Genomic DNA, 13,840 nt, shown 5'->3' with positions numbered 1-13,840 from the left:
GTGCATGCGCCAGGACTGGCCAATGGGGGGTGGTGGGCTATAGCTCCTGTGTAATTGAGCAAACCTGGCAAAGCAAACTGTGATGCAAAAGGAAGCAAGAGAGAGGGAGAAGAAAGCAGATGACAGCCACTTGCTCAGGGGCCTGATAGGAGCCCTCTGGGGTCCTGATTCGCCCCCCAGGTCGCATGTTTGACACTCCTGATTTAAAAACATTTGCAGTCTTTTTTCCTTGATAGTATATTTAGAGAGGCAGTGGTAATTGGCTGACAGGGAGGTGTGGATAAAAATTTTGAGTAGTGCAGCCAAATACATTCTTGAGACTGTTCTCTGCTGCTCCTGTGGTTAGCTTGGAATGGATCTTGCCCTAGATTGTCCAAAAGGTTGTGGTCTGACCTAATAAAAAAGAAGCACTCTGCATACAACTGGGGAATGTAGAGCTTGCTCCATTTCATCCTGTGGTTGTGGATACAGCAATAGAGTGTCTATAGTTCAACAACTATCAGTATGATTCTTAAGCAGTTACATTCTTTTAAGCCCACTGATGTCAGCGGACTTAGAAAGGTATCTTCATACAGGATGGAACTAAAAGTTCTCAAGCTTTAAACTGCTTCTGAATTATGTAAGGAAAGATAACTGGCAGGGGCAGGAGAAACAGCAACACCTTGAAAGCTTTGGTACAACAGGTTCTTAGTGAACTGCATAGACTTGCAATACTTTGCATAGTCTCCCAAACTTCAGGACACAAGAGTTCTATTCATATTTTGTTTTGCAATATTATACCATAGAGATACAACCATAACAAGAACCTTCATCAATAAACAGAAGACATGAGGAAGGAACACAGTAACTGATCTCTGCAGAACTCATTCCATAATAATTTGGGAGGATAATAAATAACATCCCACCTGTAATGTAATGTTGTTAATGCTGGTAGGATCTATTCCAGAAATCTGAACATTTGGTCCAACCAAATTAGCAGCAAGCTGTAACTGTATTCCTTCAAGGGTTGCCAAACTACCATCTGTCAAGGACACAGTTAAATCACCGCCAGCTATCAAAGAAAATATTTGTTTTGTTAGTATATTTTTTTCAGACAGATGTTAACAAGATATAACTTGCATGGCTGAAAATACACAGTTCTTACACAATAAAAAGCAAATGAAATAATAGCTTATTACTGATGATCAATAATATCTCAAATAGATGTAATCCAAACAATGAAACTATGTAATTAGTATCAAATGTAAAAAAAAAAAGTGCTCACAAAGTATTTGCACATGGATGTACTTTCTCCTTAGAAACTGCCCAGAAAGGAAATTTCTCATCTTGCTAAGCAGAAGAGTTCCTCTACTGAAATACCCCTACAATTGGGAAAATCTTGATTTTCTTCCTGAATCTACAGTCCTGTAGTTCCAAATTCCTTTTTTTGGCCGACAGGTTGAATCTCTGCAAACTAAACCCCAAATAAAAAGGCAACCATTTTTACCTGACATAGAAGCAGGAAGTATAGCCTGACCCACAAGACCTTGCTGAAGCAAATTTTGGTCAAATTGCCCTGTTAGTACAGAGTTATTCATGATGAAAACATTGGGATCTGTTGAGGATGAATTAAGAAGATTTACTGGCTGTAGTCCCTCAGTGGATGTTCGAGGCGTGGATTTCCTGGCCTTCTTGGCCTCTGGTTTAAAGTGACACTGTATGTGAGTCTTCCTACGTCCAGAAGTTCGAAACCTTAGGTCACAGTGAGGACATTTAAAGGGCTTTGCTCCTGTATGCAGGCGCATATGCACTTTTAGACTTCCTTTCGTAGAAAATGAATTGCTGCACACATGACAGCTAAAGAGCTTTTGTCCTGAAGATTAAGAAAAACAGCATGATGGAATGAGAATAACATCTCTTTACACTTTATAATTTTGTCTGTATATATGGATTTTGTAATTACACTAAGTGCAACTGATAACTTCTTACAGAGACGTGCTTAGACAAAATCACACAATAATTTTTGAGGAGCATTTAGGAGCTGGCAACAGGTTCTCAAGTGTCTCTGTTCTCCAACCAGCCAACTTTACTGTGCACAAAGTGAACAAATAACCAGGCAGATTTGAAAGCAGGAACTCTTTGACCCTGTGGGATGTTATCTCTTTAACAGAACAAGATAGTGCTGTTTTTTAATTGATTTAATCTGAAGGAGAACAAAATAACAGTCTATGACCAATCTTCTATAAGATAGCCTGTGTAGAGTAGTGGCTAAGAGACTGAGTTGTATATAAGGAATAATCCTGTTCAAACACTGCTGTGCCGAATTGTCAGTTTTGTTTTCCATATGTACTGTTTTGGGTAAGGAAAGACAGAACTTGCTAAGGCATTTGAGTAAAACATTCTCATGTGTTTGGAATATATGTATTTATGTAAATATGATTAAAAATACTGAACTACAATGGAACCATTCTTAACTTGGAATGCATGGCATTTTTTTCAAAGTTATGAACCTTCAGGAGCAGCAACCTAGTTGCTTTTAATTTTTCCCTAACACTTGCTCCCTTGTGAACAACTTCACCTTTCAACAAAGGTGTGAAAAATATCTCAAAAGTGAGGGAGCTAAAATGCTAGTTTACCTCAGCACTAAATTTGAACCTTGACATGAACTCAAAAGACAGTGTTCAGCAAAACAGTCTCCCAGGCTCAGCCTCCCATCTGCTATGGTATATAGGGATGGGCACGAAGCAGGCAAATGCAGTTCAATTTGTGGTCAAACCATGAATCAGACTATGAACTGAACCAAGAGGTTTGTTTGCGGACAGAGCTGGTTTGTGGCTGCTCAAACCCTGTTGAAAGCGACTGCAAGCTCTTTAAATTGAGTTTGTAAAAAACCTGAAAAACAACTGAGCAGCAGGAAAAACCTTAAAGGAACTGCAGAAAACAGTCCAAAACAGCTGAGCAGCTTTAAAGACAAGAAACAGTCTGAAACAGCTGAGCAGCAGGAGATCACTTCCTCACTGCTCAGCCATTTTTGTGGCTTACATAGGGAATAGGGGTTTAAAGGGACCCCTGCTCTCTGCTCCATCCATGATCTACCATGAACTGTTCAAAAAATTATGAAGGTAGACCCGTTACAATCTTCTGTTTGTGAATCACGAACATGGCAAAAATTGTGACAAATTTTGCTTACTTGTTCAGTTCATGCCCATCCCTAATGGTAAACGCCTGCAATCTGAGGATAATACTAACCTATGGGTTCTTAGATTATTTGTGCAGAACACTATGAACTTTCTCAGGTTTTATGCATATATTATTAAAATATTATAAGTACATGCAGAGTTAGACTTGGACAGGGGAGGAGAGCAAGTTTCACACCTCAGGTCAGCCATGGAGCCTAACTGATAAATCCTGACCAGTTATTGGCTCATAGCATAATTTACTCTCATAGGACTGCAGTGAAAAAGAAAAAAGGAGTATCTATATCTGCTACTGGAATATTTTTTTCTTTTATTCATTGGCAAAAGTACAATCATAGATAGTTTTTAAAAAAAATCTAGGGCAAGATCCATCCCAAGCTAACCACAGGAGCAGCAGAGAACAGTCTCAAGAATGTATTTGGCTGCACTACTCAAAATTTTTATCCACACCTCCCTGTCAGCCAATTACCACTGCCTCTCTAAATATACTATCCAGGAAAAAAGACTGCAAATGTTTTTAAATCAGGAGTGTCAAACATGCAACCTGGGGGCCAAATCAGGACCCCAGAGGGCTCCTATCAGGCCCCTGAGCAAGTGGCTGTCATCTGCTTTCTTCTCCCTCTCTCTTGCTTCCTTTTGCATCACAGTTTGCTTTGCCAGGTTTGCTCAATTACACAGGAGCTATAGAAAAAAGCCTCTATTTTCTCCATTGGCTGAGACTCTTCCCTTGGGGAGGAAGAGCTTGCTTTGCCAAGCTCTCAATCACACAGCAGAGCTACTGAGCCAAGCCTCTCTTCCTTCTACTGGCTGAGGCTCCTCCCCCTCCTGGTCTCCTGGGGAAGGAAGGAAAGAGCCAGAGCTTTCTTTGCCCAGTTCCCTGGATCCCATGGAAGAAATACAAAGAAAGCACCTTTAAGACCGAGTGCTAATGTTTTAAGTTTTTTAAAAATATATATCTTTAATTGTATTTGTCCTTTATAAAGTTTACATCTCAGCTACCTAATCTTAAATAGGTACATAGATAGCCCAGCCCGACATGGCAAGGCCTGACCCAACAAGGTCTCATTTATGTCTGATCGAGCCCTCATAACAAATGAGTTTGACACCCCTGCTTTAAATAATAAAGTTAATTTCCATATTAGTTAACTGAAAACTGAAACAATCATAACAAAATATGAAGAACATTCCTCCCCCACAGCTATTGATTAGCTGGTAGAATTGGAAGAACTCAAGATACTACTTACCCGTGTGTGTTTTTACATGACAATCCAAAGTAGACTTTACAGTAAAACTCTTTCCACATTCATCACATTTATATGGCTTTTCACCAGTATGGATACGCACATGCCTATCCAAAACAAATTAGTTACTATAGGCTTATACAAATTGAATGAAACAAACATGTCACTTTCAATGTCTAATAAATCACATTTCAATTTTCATTTTTAATTGTGACTGAACTGATAATTCTTGGGCTTTTTAATGGCTTTAGTGCTCTAGTAATTATATTATTCTGAAATAAAAGAGACAATGAGTCACAAACAAAGCTTCTTATAGTCAAATTATACTGGAGTCATTTCATTCAGGCCTTAAGGGACTATGACTTTTACCAGCCCAAAGTGCTCTTTCTCCAGTTCTGTATGTATGAAAAATCAATAGTTTCGAAAAGAAAGATCAAAATTCAAAAGTGCCTGTGCACATGACCAAACAAATCTGTGTTTTTGAATGGATGCAAGTAACTAATTCACATTTGATAAACTTCCATACAAATTGACACTGTCCAGAACATTTAGTTCTGGTTTGAACTAAATGGGGTGAGGAAAGGGAAATCTCACCTCTAGCCAGGACTGCCCTTCCTTAGACTATACAGCTAAAGTGCTAGAATTTCCCATATTAAAATCTGCACAGCTGTAAATACAATCTTTAGGACAGCACAGAGTTCACAAAGAAGAATTCTCATGTTGTTTGTAAACTGCTTTTGAAATTTCTCTAAAAATCAAAAGTAGCTTCCAACATGGGGCAATCTAAAATAAAATTTAAAAAAACTCAAAGGGTCCACTGAGTTAATTATGGGGGTTCTCCAAACTGTGGCTAATGTGAATAAAAGTGAGCTATAAATAACTTGCTTCCAACAGATTATTTTTTGTACGGCATGCCTGCTTACCTTACTAAGTCACTAGGTTTTTTAAAGCTTTTCGGGCAGTAAGTACAACAATTGGTATATTTTGGCTCTGCTTCCATTTCTGCCTGCTTGTCCTTGATTTCACTAATTCTGTCTTTTTCTGCAGCTGACTGGACAAGAACTTTTTCAGAAACAGTTGCACTTTCCTGGGGTCTAATTTTTGCAAGTTCTGCTGTTTCCTCCTCTGTGAAAGTGATGACACCAGGCCTAGATTTTCTAGAACTAGTTCTTTCAGAGTTTTCATCATCCTCTTCTGCACATTTAAACAGACAAGAAATAACATTTGTTAGAATATCAAACAAGCTCCTCAAACATGAAAAAAACAAACTGGTTATTAAAAGAACATTTAACTACAAAGCACAAATATTTCGAAGCTAGGCTACATGGATCCTTAGAACCATGATATGTTGCCTTCCAACCTGCATTCACATTCCAAACGGTTATACCAATTTCCTGTCAAGGCTGCCTTCTAATAAAGGTAAAAATATTGAACCAAACTGCTAAGGTCTACTTGTAAAAAGTTGCTCACCTCCTGCTTCTCCGCCTGTTGCTGCTGTAGAAGACACAGTTTGATGTTTTTTCATGTGTTTTTTGCAGTGAACTGTGGTTCTAAAAGTTTCATCACAAAATGGGCACTTATACGGTTTCATGCTCATGTGAGTTGCCATGTGTCTGGTAAGACTACCATTAGTAGTGAAAGATGTATTGCAAATGCTGCAACTGAATGCTTTAACTCCTGAAATAAGAAAAGTGACCCCAAACAAAATCAAAAACTACACAGATGTTTAGATTGCCCAATGACTCTACACACACAAGAGAAGAATTGCAGATTTATACCCCGCCCTTCTTTCTGAATCAGAGAGACAGAGCGGCTTACAATCTCCTATATCTTCTCCCCCCACAACAAACACCCTGTGAGTTGGGTGGGGCTGAGAGGGCTCTCACAGCAGCTGCCCTTTCAAGGACAACCTCTGCCAGAGCTATGGCTAACCCAAGGTCATTCCAAAAGGTGCAAGTGCAGAAGTGGGGAATCAAACCCGGTTCTCCCAGATAAGAATCTGCACACTTAACCACTACACCAAACTAGCTCTCAAACTAGCTCTCAAGAGCTGCAACACTAACACTAACACTAACAGAGTTATAATGTTCTATATCCTTTAAAATAATATTCACTAGCCTTGTTCCCATCTTACAGTGAACGTCAAGGGCAAGTGTCTAGATAAATGTGGATTTGTGTTGAATATAGCAACAGAATTACACAACAGAATATTATACAATCAAGTGTACATTGTACATGGATTGTGTGTGCATTCACTATAACTTGTGAACAAGGTTACTGTTACAGAACAATCCTATGCAACATTATTCCCACTGAAATCAGTAACTGAATTTCAGTATGCACTGAAATCTGCAAATGATTTCACAGAAAGGCACTTATTTAAAATGTGATTCCTACAAATGTAGCTTCACCCACTAGTTTAGATGACTTTTGAGAAGGACTACCTTAATGCATAAATGATAGTTGTCAACAGTTATTACCACAATAGGCAAATTATGTTCAAAGTCAGTACACCTCCGAGTACCAGATGCTGAGAACAGTCATATCTAATATCCAGAGGCTTCTAGCTGGTCACTGCTGAAAACAGATGGAAAAGTAGGAGGACCTTGGTCCAATACTGAGAAACAATTTTCATTTTCAAGTGAATAGCTTGGAATAGCTGGAATATTACAAGCTAAAATCTCATAACACATTATCACCTGTGTGTGTCTTTTCATGAGATTTAAGAACTCCAGAAGAAACAAATCCTCGGCCACAGAGTTGACATTTATACGGCTTCTCCCCGGTGTGTGAACGTACATGCTGCTTCAGATGGCTGGATTTCTTAAAACCCTTGTTGCAATACTCACATCTGTTAAAATAAAGCTTTCTTTGAATACAATGGACAGGTCTGATACTCAGTTGTACATTAGTGCAAAATCTTGTCATTAATTCTTGTTTAGCTAAAACAATGTTTGATGTTATTGTAGAGAACTGTAATTCCTGAATTCATAGCACCTTTAATGCCACCAGGCACACAGAACTTACATCACAAATCAATCAAATTTGACTACTGGCATTTAGGAATTTTGATGCTAAATGCTCTGTTTTCATGAGTTTGGGGACCATGACCTTTGTAAAATAGAAATAACAATTATGGTTTTGATATGCAGAAAAGGAGGATGCAGAAAAGGAAAAGTTAAGAACATAGACAACTTTGAGGTCCAGCTTCTCCCCCACCCCTCCTGACACACATACCCCTGAGGCAATTCAGTGTGGGTTCTGATAAATATCAGGCTATCGTTCCCAAATTTTCTCATTCACACCTGCACTCCCCACAACTTTGGTCAGAAAAAGAGTGATGCCTGCAAAAAGAGGGCCTGACTTTTGCTTACCTTTTGCACTACCAATAGCAGTGGCCTCAAAAATGGATGAAAAAATCTGGGGATTCTTTTCCCCATCTTCCTTCCCTCATCTCTCCAAACTAGCTCCTTTATTAGAATTAGCAGAAAATGCTGGAAACCTGTTTCATCTTTGATGCATTCAGACTCTAGACTGAACGCTTTCAAAAGGATCACTGATACATTGGTCCCTGTCCACATCTTCTGCCTACCTTCAATTTCTTTCACATGCTTTAAACTTAATACCCAGAATATGACAAGTACTTGAATGCTAAATTGAGTGAGAGAGAGAGAGAGTGAATGAGAGAAAGAGAGAGAGTTAGTAGAGTTAGTTTCAGGAGGCATTGGGGATGCAGAAAGAAAAAGAGTGACAGGAGGGGTTAGAAGCGTAGACAGCAAGAGAAAGACAGGCATTGGTTGAAGGCAAATGAGTGACAGACTGAGAGAAAAAGTGAAGGGTTGGGGGGAAGAAATAGAAGCAAAGGTGGGAGGCGGAATTCATCCTTCCTGCAAAGTTCTTGTGGGTCCCTCCCCTGTTCTATATTACTTATAAACTACACTTATAAAATGCAATCTCTGGTGCTAACAAAGTGATGCTTACATTCTTTCCCATCTGCCTACATTCAAACCAGTTTTAAAGAGTTTTCTAAGTTTCACACATCAACATAAGAACATAAGAGAAGCCATGTTAGATCAGGCCAATGGCCCATCCAGTCCAACACTCTGTGTCACACAGTGGCAAAAAAAAATTATATATATATATATATATATATATATATATATATATATATATATATATATATATATATATATACACACACACACACACACACACACACACACTGTGGCTAAAAGCCACTGATGGACCTCTGCTCCATATTTTTATCTAAACCCCTCTTGAAGGTGGCTATGCTTGTGGCCGCCACCACCTCCTGTGGCAGTGAATTCCAATCACTCTTTGGGTGAAAAAGTACTTACTTCTATCCGTTTTAACCTGTCTGCTCAGCAATTTCATCGAATGCCCACGAGTTCTTGTATTGTGAGAAAGGGAGAAAAGTACTTCTTTCTCTACTTTCTCCATCCCATGCATTATCTTGTAAACCTCTATCATGTCACCCCGCAGTCAACGTTTCTCCAAGCTAAAGAGTCCCAAGCGTTTCAACCTTTCTTCCTAGGGAAAGTGTTCCAGCCCTTTAATCATTCTAGTTGCCCTTTTCTGGACTTTCTCCAATGCTATAATATCCTTTTTGAGGTGCGGCGACCAGAACTGCACACAGTACTCCAAATGAGACCGCACCATCGATTTATACAGGGACATTATGATACCGGCTGATTTGTTTTCAATTCCCTTCCTAATAATTCCCAGCATGGCGTTGGCCTTTTTTATTGCAAAAGCACACTGTCTTGACATTTTCAGTGAGTTATCTACCATGACCCCAAGATCTCTCTCTTGGTCAGTCTCTGCCAGTTCACACCCCATCAACTTGTATTTGTAGCTGGGATTCTTGGCCCCAATGTGCATTACTTTGCACTTGGCCACATTGAACCGCATCTGCCATGTTGACACCCACTCACCCAGCCTCAACAGATCCCTTTGGAGTTCCTCACAATCCTCTCTGGCTCTCACCACCCTGAACAATTTAGTGTCATCCGCAAACTTGGCCACTTCACTGCTCACTCCCAACTCTAAATCATTTATGAACAAGTTAAAGAGCATGGGACCCAGTACCGAGCCCTGCGGCACCCCACTGCTTACCGTCCTCTACTGCGAAGACTGCCTATTTATACTCACTCTCTGCTTCCTATTACTCAGCCAGTTTTTGATCCACAAGAGGACCTGTCCTTTTACTCCATGACTCTCAAGCTTTCTAAGGAGCCTTTGATGAGGAACTTTATCAAAAGCTTTCTGGAAGTCAAGGTAAACAACATCTATTGGGTCCCCTTTGTCCACATGTTTGTTCACCCCCTCAAAGAAATGCAACAAGTTAGTGAGGCAAGATCTTCCCTTACAGAACCCATGCTGAGTCTTCCTCAATAACCCGTGTTCATCAATGTGCCTACTCATTCTGTCCATGATAATTATTTCTACCAACTTTCCCGGTATTGAAGTCAGACTGACTGGCCTGTAATTTCCCGAATCTCCTCTGGAACCCTTTTTAAAGATGGGGGTGACATTTGCTACCTTCCAGTCCTCAGGAACGGAGGCAGATTTCAATGAAAGATTACAGATTTTTGTTAGAAGATCCACGTTCAACTTTGAGTTCTTTCAGAACTTTCGGATGTATGCTATCCGGACCCGGTAACTTATTAGTTTTTAATTTGTCTATCAGTTGTAGGACCTCCTCTTTTGTCACCTCAATCTGACTCAGGTCTTTCAACACCCCTTCCAAAATTAGTGGTTCTGGGGCGGGCAAAAAGTTCTCATCTGTGGAAGACGGAGTGAAGACCGAGGCAAAAAATGCATTCAGCTTCTCAGCCATTTCCCTATCCTTCAGTAATCCTTTTACCCCATGGTCATCCAAGGGCCCCACTGCCTCCCTGGCTGGTTTCCTACTTCTAATATATTTGAAGAAATGTTTATTGTTGGTCTTTATGTTTTTTGCAATATGCTCCTCATAGTCCCTTTTTGCCTGCCTGATCACAGTCTTGCATTTGATTTGCCACAGCCTGTGTTCCCTTTTACTAATCTCACGTGGACTGGTTTTCCACCGCTTAAAGGAGTCCTTCTTACCTTTTACAGCTTCCATTACTTTGTTTGTTAACCATGCAGGCCTTTTCTTATGCCTGTTTGTGCCTTTCCTAACTTGTGGCATGTATTTTATCTGAGCTTCTAGGATTATAGTTTTAAATAGTCTCCAAGCTTCCCCAAGGGTTTTGACCGTATGTACCTTTCCTTTCAGTTTCCCCCTCACATGCCTCCTCATCTCAGTGAATTTACCCCTTTTAAAGTTAAACGTGGTTGTGGCGGTCTTTTTGGGCAACTCCCTATTTATACAAATGGTGAAATCAATAACATTATGGTCACTGCTCCCAAGCGGCGCAATCACTTTTACATCTCTCACCAAGTTTTGGGCATTACTTAGGACCAAATCCAGGATCACCCCACCCCTGGTAGGTTCTGAGACCATCTGCTCCATAGCACAGTCATTGAGAGCATCAAGAAACTCAATCTCTTTCTCTCGACCAGAACACATATTGACCCAATCAATCTGCAGGTAGTTAAAATCACCTATTATGACACAGTTTTTACGTTTAGCCACTATCTTTAAGCCTTCCATCATATTATAATCGTCCTCTCTCTTTTGATTTGGTGGGCGATAAACAAACTTCCATACTTAAATTTCCTTTTGGGCCCTCTATTTCAACCCAAAGCATTTCTAAAAGTGAATCTAATTCTCTGACCTCAGTCTTACTGGACCGTATATCCTCTCTGACATACAGAGCCACCTCACCTCCAACCCTTCCCTCTATATCCTTCCGATATAACTTATATCCAGGAATCACCGTGTCCCACTGATTCTCCTCATTCCACCAAGTTTCTGAAATTCCCACAATGTCTATGTTTTCTCCCAACACTAAACATTCCAATTCACCAATTTTACTTCGAACACTTCTAGCATTTGCATACAAACATCTATAATTTCCCAAGCAAGCTAGGCCCGCCACCTTCCTCCTACTGCCTCGAGACTCTGGCAGAAAGTCCATACTGTTTGTCACCATCACAGTGGACAACTCTGATCCGTTACCCGGTAGAAAAATAGCAGCCAACCCTTCATCTCTTTGAGACGAGTCCTCCCGAACCAGAGACATTTCATCTCCTGTCGGCTTTCCCCCAAGATTTAGTTTAAAAACTGCTCTGCCACCTTTTTGATTTTAAGCACCAGCAGCCTGGTTCCATCCGGGGACAAGTGGAGACCGTCTCTTTTGTACAGCTCCCGCTTGTTCTAGAAAGCATCCCAGTGCCTAACAAACTTAAACCCTTACACCATCGTCTCATCCACACATTGAGACTTCTAATTTGTGCCTGTCTCTCCTGCCCTGCATGTGGAACAGGTAGCACTTCTGAGAAGGCTACCTTGGAGGTCCTGGCCTTAAGTCTCCCGCCTAGCAGCCTAAATTTTTCCTCCAGGACCTCACGACTGCATTTCCCCACATCGTTGGTGCCAACAAGCACCACGACCACAGGCTCCTCCCCAGCATTGTCTATCAGCCTATCTACTACACACGTAATGTCCACTACCTTCGCACCAGGCAGGCAAGTCACCATACGGTCAGTACGCGGTTTTGCCACTCAGCTGTCTACTTGCCTAAGGATCGAATCACCAACTACCAAACCCCCCCCTCTCCCCCTGCCCAGGGATGGTTCCTTGGCACAAAAGGATTCCCGCTCACCAACCGAAGAAGAGGTCCCTTCTGAGGGCGCATTCCCCTTATCCTCAGCACGGTGCCCTGTTCCCTCTTGACCCTCACGCTCTCTGGCAGCAACGGGGCTGCTACGTTCAGAGCGGGGCTCATTTAATACGCCCCCGAAAGTCTTCCCCAAGTGCCTGACCGTCTCTGCTTCTCCAGGGCAGTCACCTCGGCCTCAAGGGTACGAACTCGTTCCCTGAGGACCAGGAGCTCCTTGCATCGAGCACACACCCAACACATTATTATAATGTACATATTTCAACAAGAGCTAGAAAATTAGATGATGAGTTACTGAGTCGGTTCAAATCAGAGGTCATTTTGTAGAAAAATAGGTGGTGGAGCTCATCCAGGGATTATTATGCAGCTGCACATACTATTCAAAGGACAAGGAGGTGGAACTCTCAGAAGGAGCAGGTGGAACTCTCAGAAAGGTTCAGGAGCTGTGCTCCTGTGAGCTCCCACTGAGCTTCAAATTAATAATTAGGTAATCTGAACCAGTCCTTACTGAGGAACAATGCAGTGCTTCCGTCTAACAAATATCTTACAATATTTCAGTCAAAACCACTTCAGGTATTACATGTAATAAAGTCTGCTGCCTTACACTTCCCAAGTATTCAGTGTTCTTGCAGTCAGAACAATTCAAAAGAGAAGAACAGTCTGATTACTTTGGCTTCCAATTAACCTTAAAGCAAACTACTCTTCAGCCTCTGTTAGGAGCGCTAAAAAGTGTCATCTTTTCCTTTGAGCAGCTACATAAGAAAGCCAATTGTGAAATTTCACAGACCTGTAGGAACGCTTACTTTGATCCTCATTATCTTCCAGAAACTGGGGGCGTTGAGTGTGCAGCTCAAGTTCCTGTGCCTGTTCTTGTATCAGACGGGTAGTCTGGAATTCAAATAATATGAATTTAAGAAGACTGACAATGGTTCATCTAGTCCTGTAGCCTGTCTCACATGATGGCTATGCAGCTCCCTTGGAGAGCCAGTGAAACATGTTCACATACTGAGAGCTCTAAAAATAAATATACTTTGAAAAGTAATGAAATATATAAATATGAAGGAACTACTATAATAATGTCAAAGACCTTGGACCTCCAGACAACAATCATCACTGACATGTATTTTTTCCGTGCCTGTAACATTTATACCCATACATGGATCATATGTGGAGCCATACAATGATTATGCAGAGCTTTCTTCCATCCCACACATGCAGCTTTCTGATGGATAGAATGGTCATCCACATGTTTTAAATGGTAAAGGCAGTCCCCTGTGCAAGCATCAGTCGTTTCCAACTCGGGGGTGACATCGCATCACAACGTTTTCACGGCAGACTTTTTATGGGGTGGCTTGCCATTGCTTTCCCCAGTCATCTACACTTTCCCCCAGCAAGCTGGGTACTCATTTTACCGACCTTGGAAGGATAGTGGAATCAACCTTGAGCCGGCTACCTGAACCCAGCTTCCGCCAGGATCGAACTCAAGTCGTGAGCAGAGAGTTTGGACTGCAGTACTACGGCTTTGCAACTCTGTGCCACGGGGCTCTTTGTCCACATGTTAAACCACCCTAAAGAATATGGCCAATGGGGATCATTCAACATGCGGACACTCCTCAAAGCTCAGTTAGTGATGTGA

General features: G+C 41.2%; 1 protein-coding gene across 4 annotated transcripts in view; it reads right to left on the bottom strand.

Moving 5' to 3' along the window:
• The window catches only part of ZNF236 (zinc finger protein 236), a 76,249-nt gene that overhangs the window by 24,469 nt on the left and 37,940 nt on the right, over nucleotides 1-13,840 (bottom strand). For 3 of the 4 annotated variants that reach the window (XM_060244090.1, XM_060244089.1, XM_060244087.1), the window contains exons 18-24: nucleotides 12,992-13,092; nucleotides 7,117-7,268; nucleotides 5,888-6,094; nucleotides 5,341-5,611; nucleotides 4,421-4,524; nucleotides 1,487-1,852; nucleotides 906-1,051 (exon numbers count right to left, since the gene is read on the bottom strand). In XM_060244090.1, the coding sequence (XP_060100073.1) occupies nucleotides 906-1,051; nucleotides 1,487-1,852; nucleotides 4,421-4,524; nucleotides 5,341-5,611; nucleotides 5,888-6,094; nucleotides 7,117-7,268; nucleotides 12,992-13,092 (1,347 nt within the window). The remainder of the gene's footprint in view (nucleotides 1-905; nucleotides 1,052-1,486; nucleotides 1,853-4,420; nucleotides 4,525-5,340; nucleotides 5,612-5,887; nucleotides 6,095-7,116; nucleotides 7,269-12,991; nucleotides 13,093-13,840) is intronic. The other variant, XM_060244088.1, reaches the window with a different exon arrangement.

Source organism: Heteronotia binoei, chromosome 7, assembly GCF_032191835.1.
Source record: "Heteronotia binoei isolate CCM8104 ecotype False Entrance Well chromosome 7, APGP_CSIRO_Hbin_v1, whole genome shotgun sequence".
Lineage (NCBI taxonomy): Eukaryota > Metazoa > Chordata > Lepidosauria > Squamata > Gekkonidae > Heteronotia > Heteronotia binoei.
This window is presented reverse-complemented; position numbering and strand designations above follow the sequence as displayed.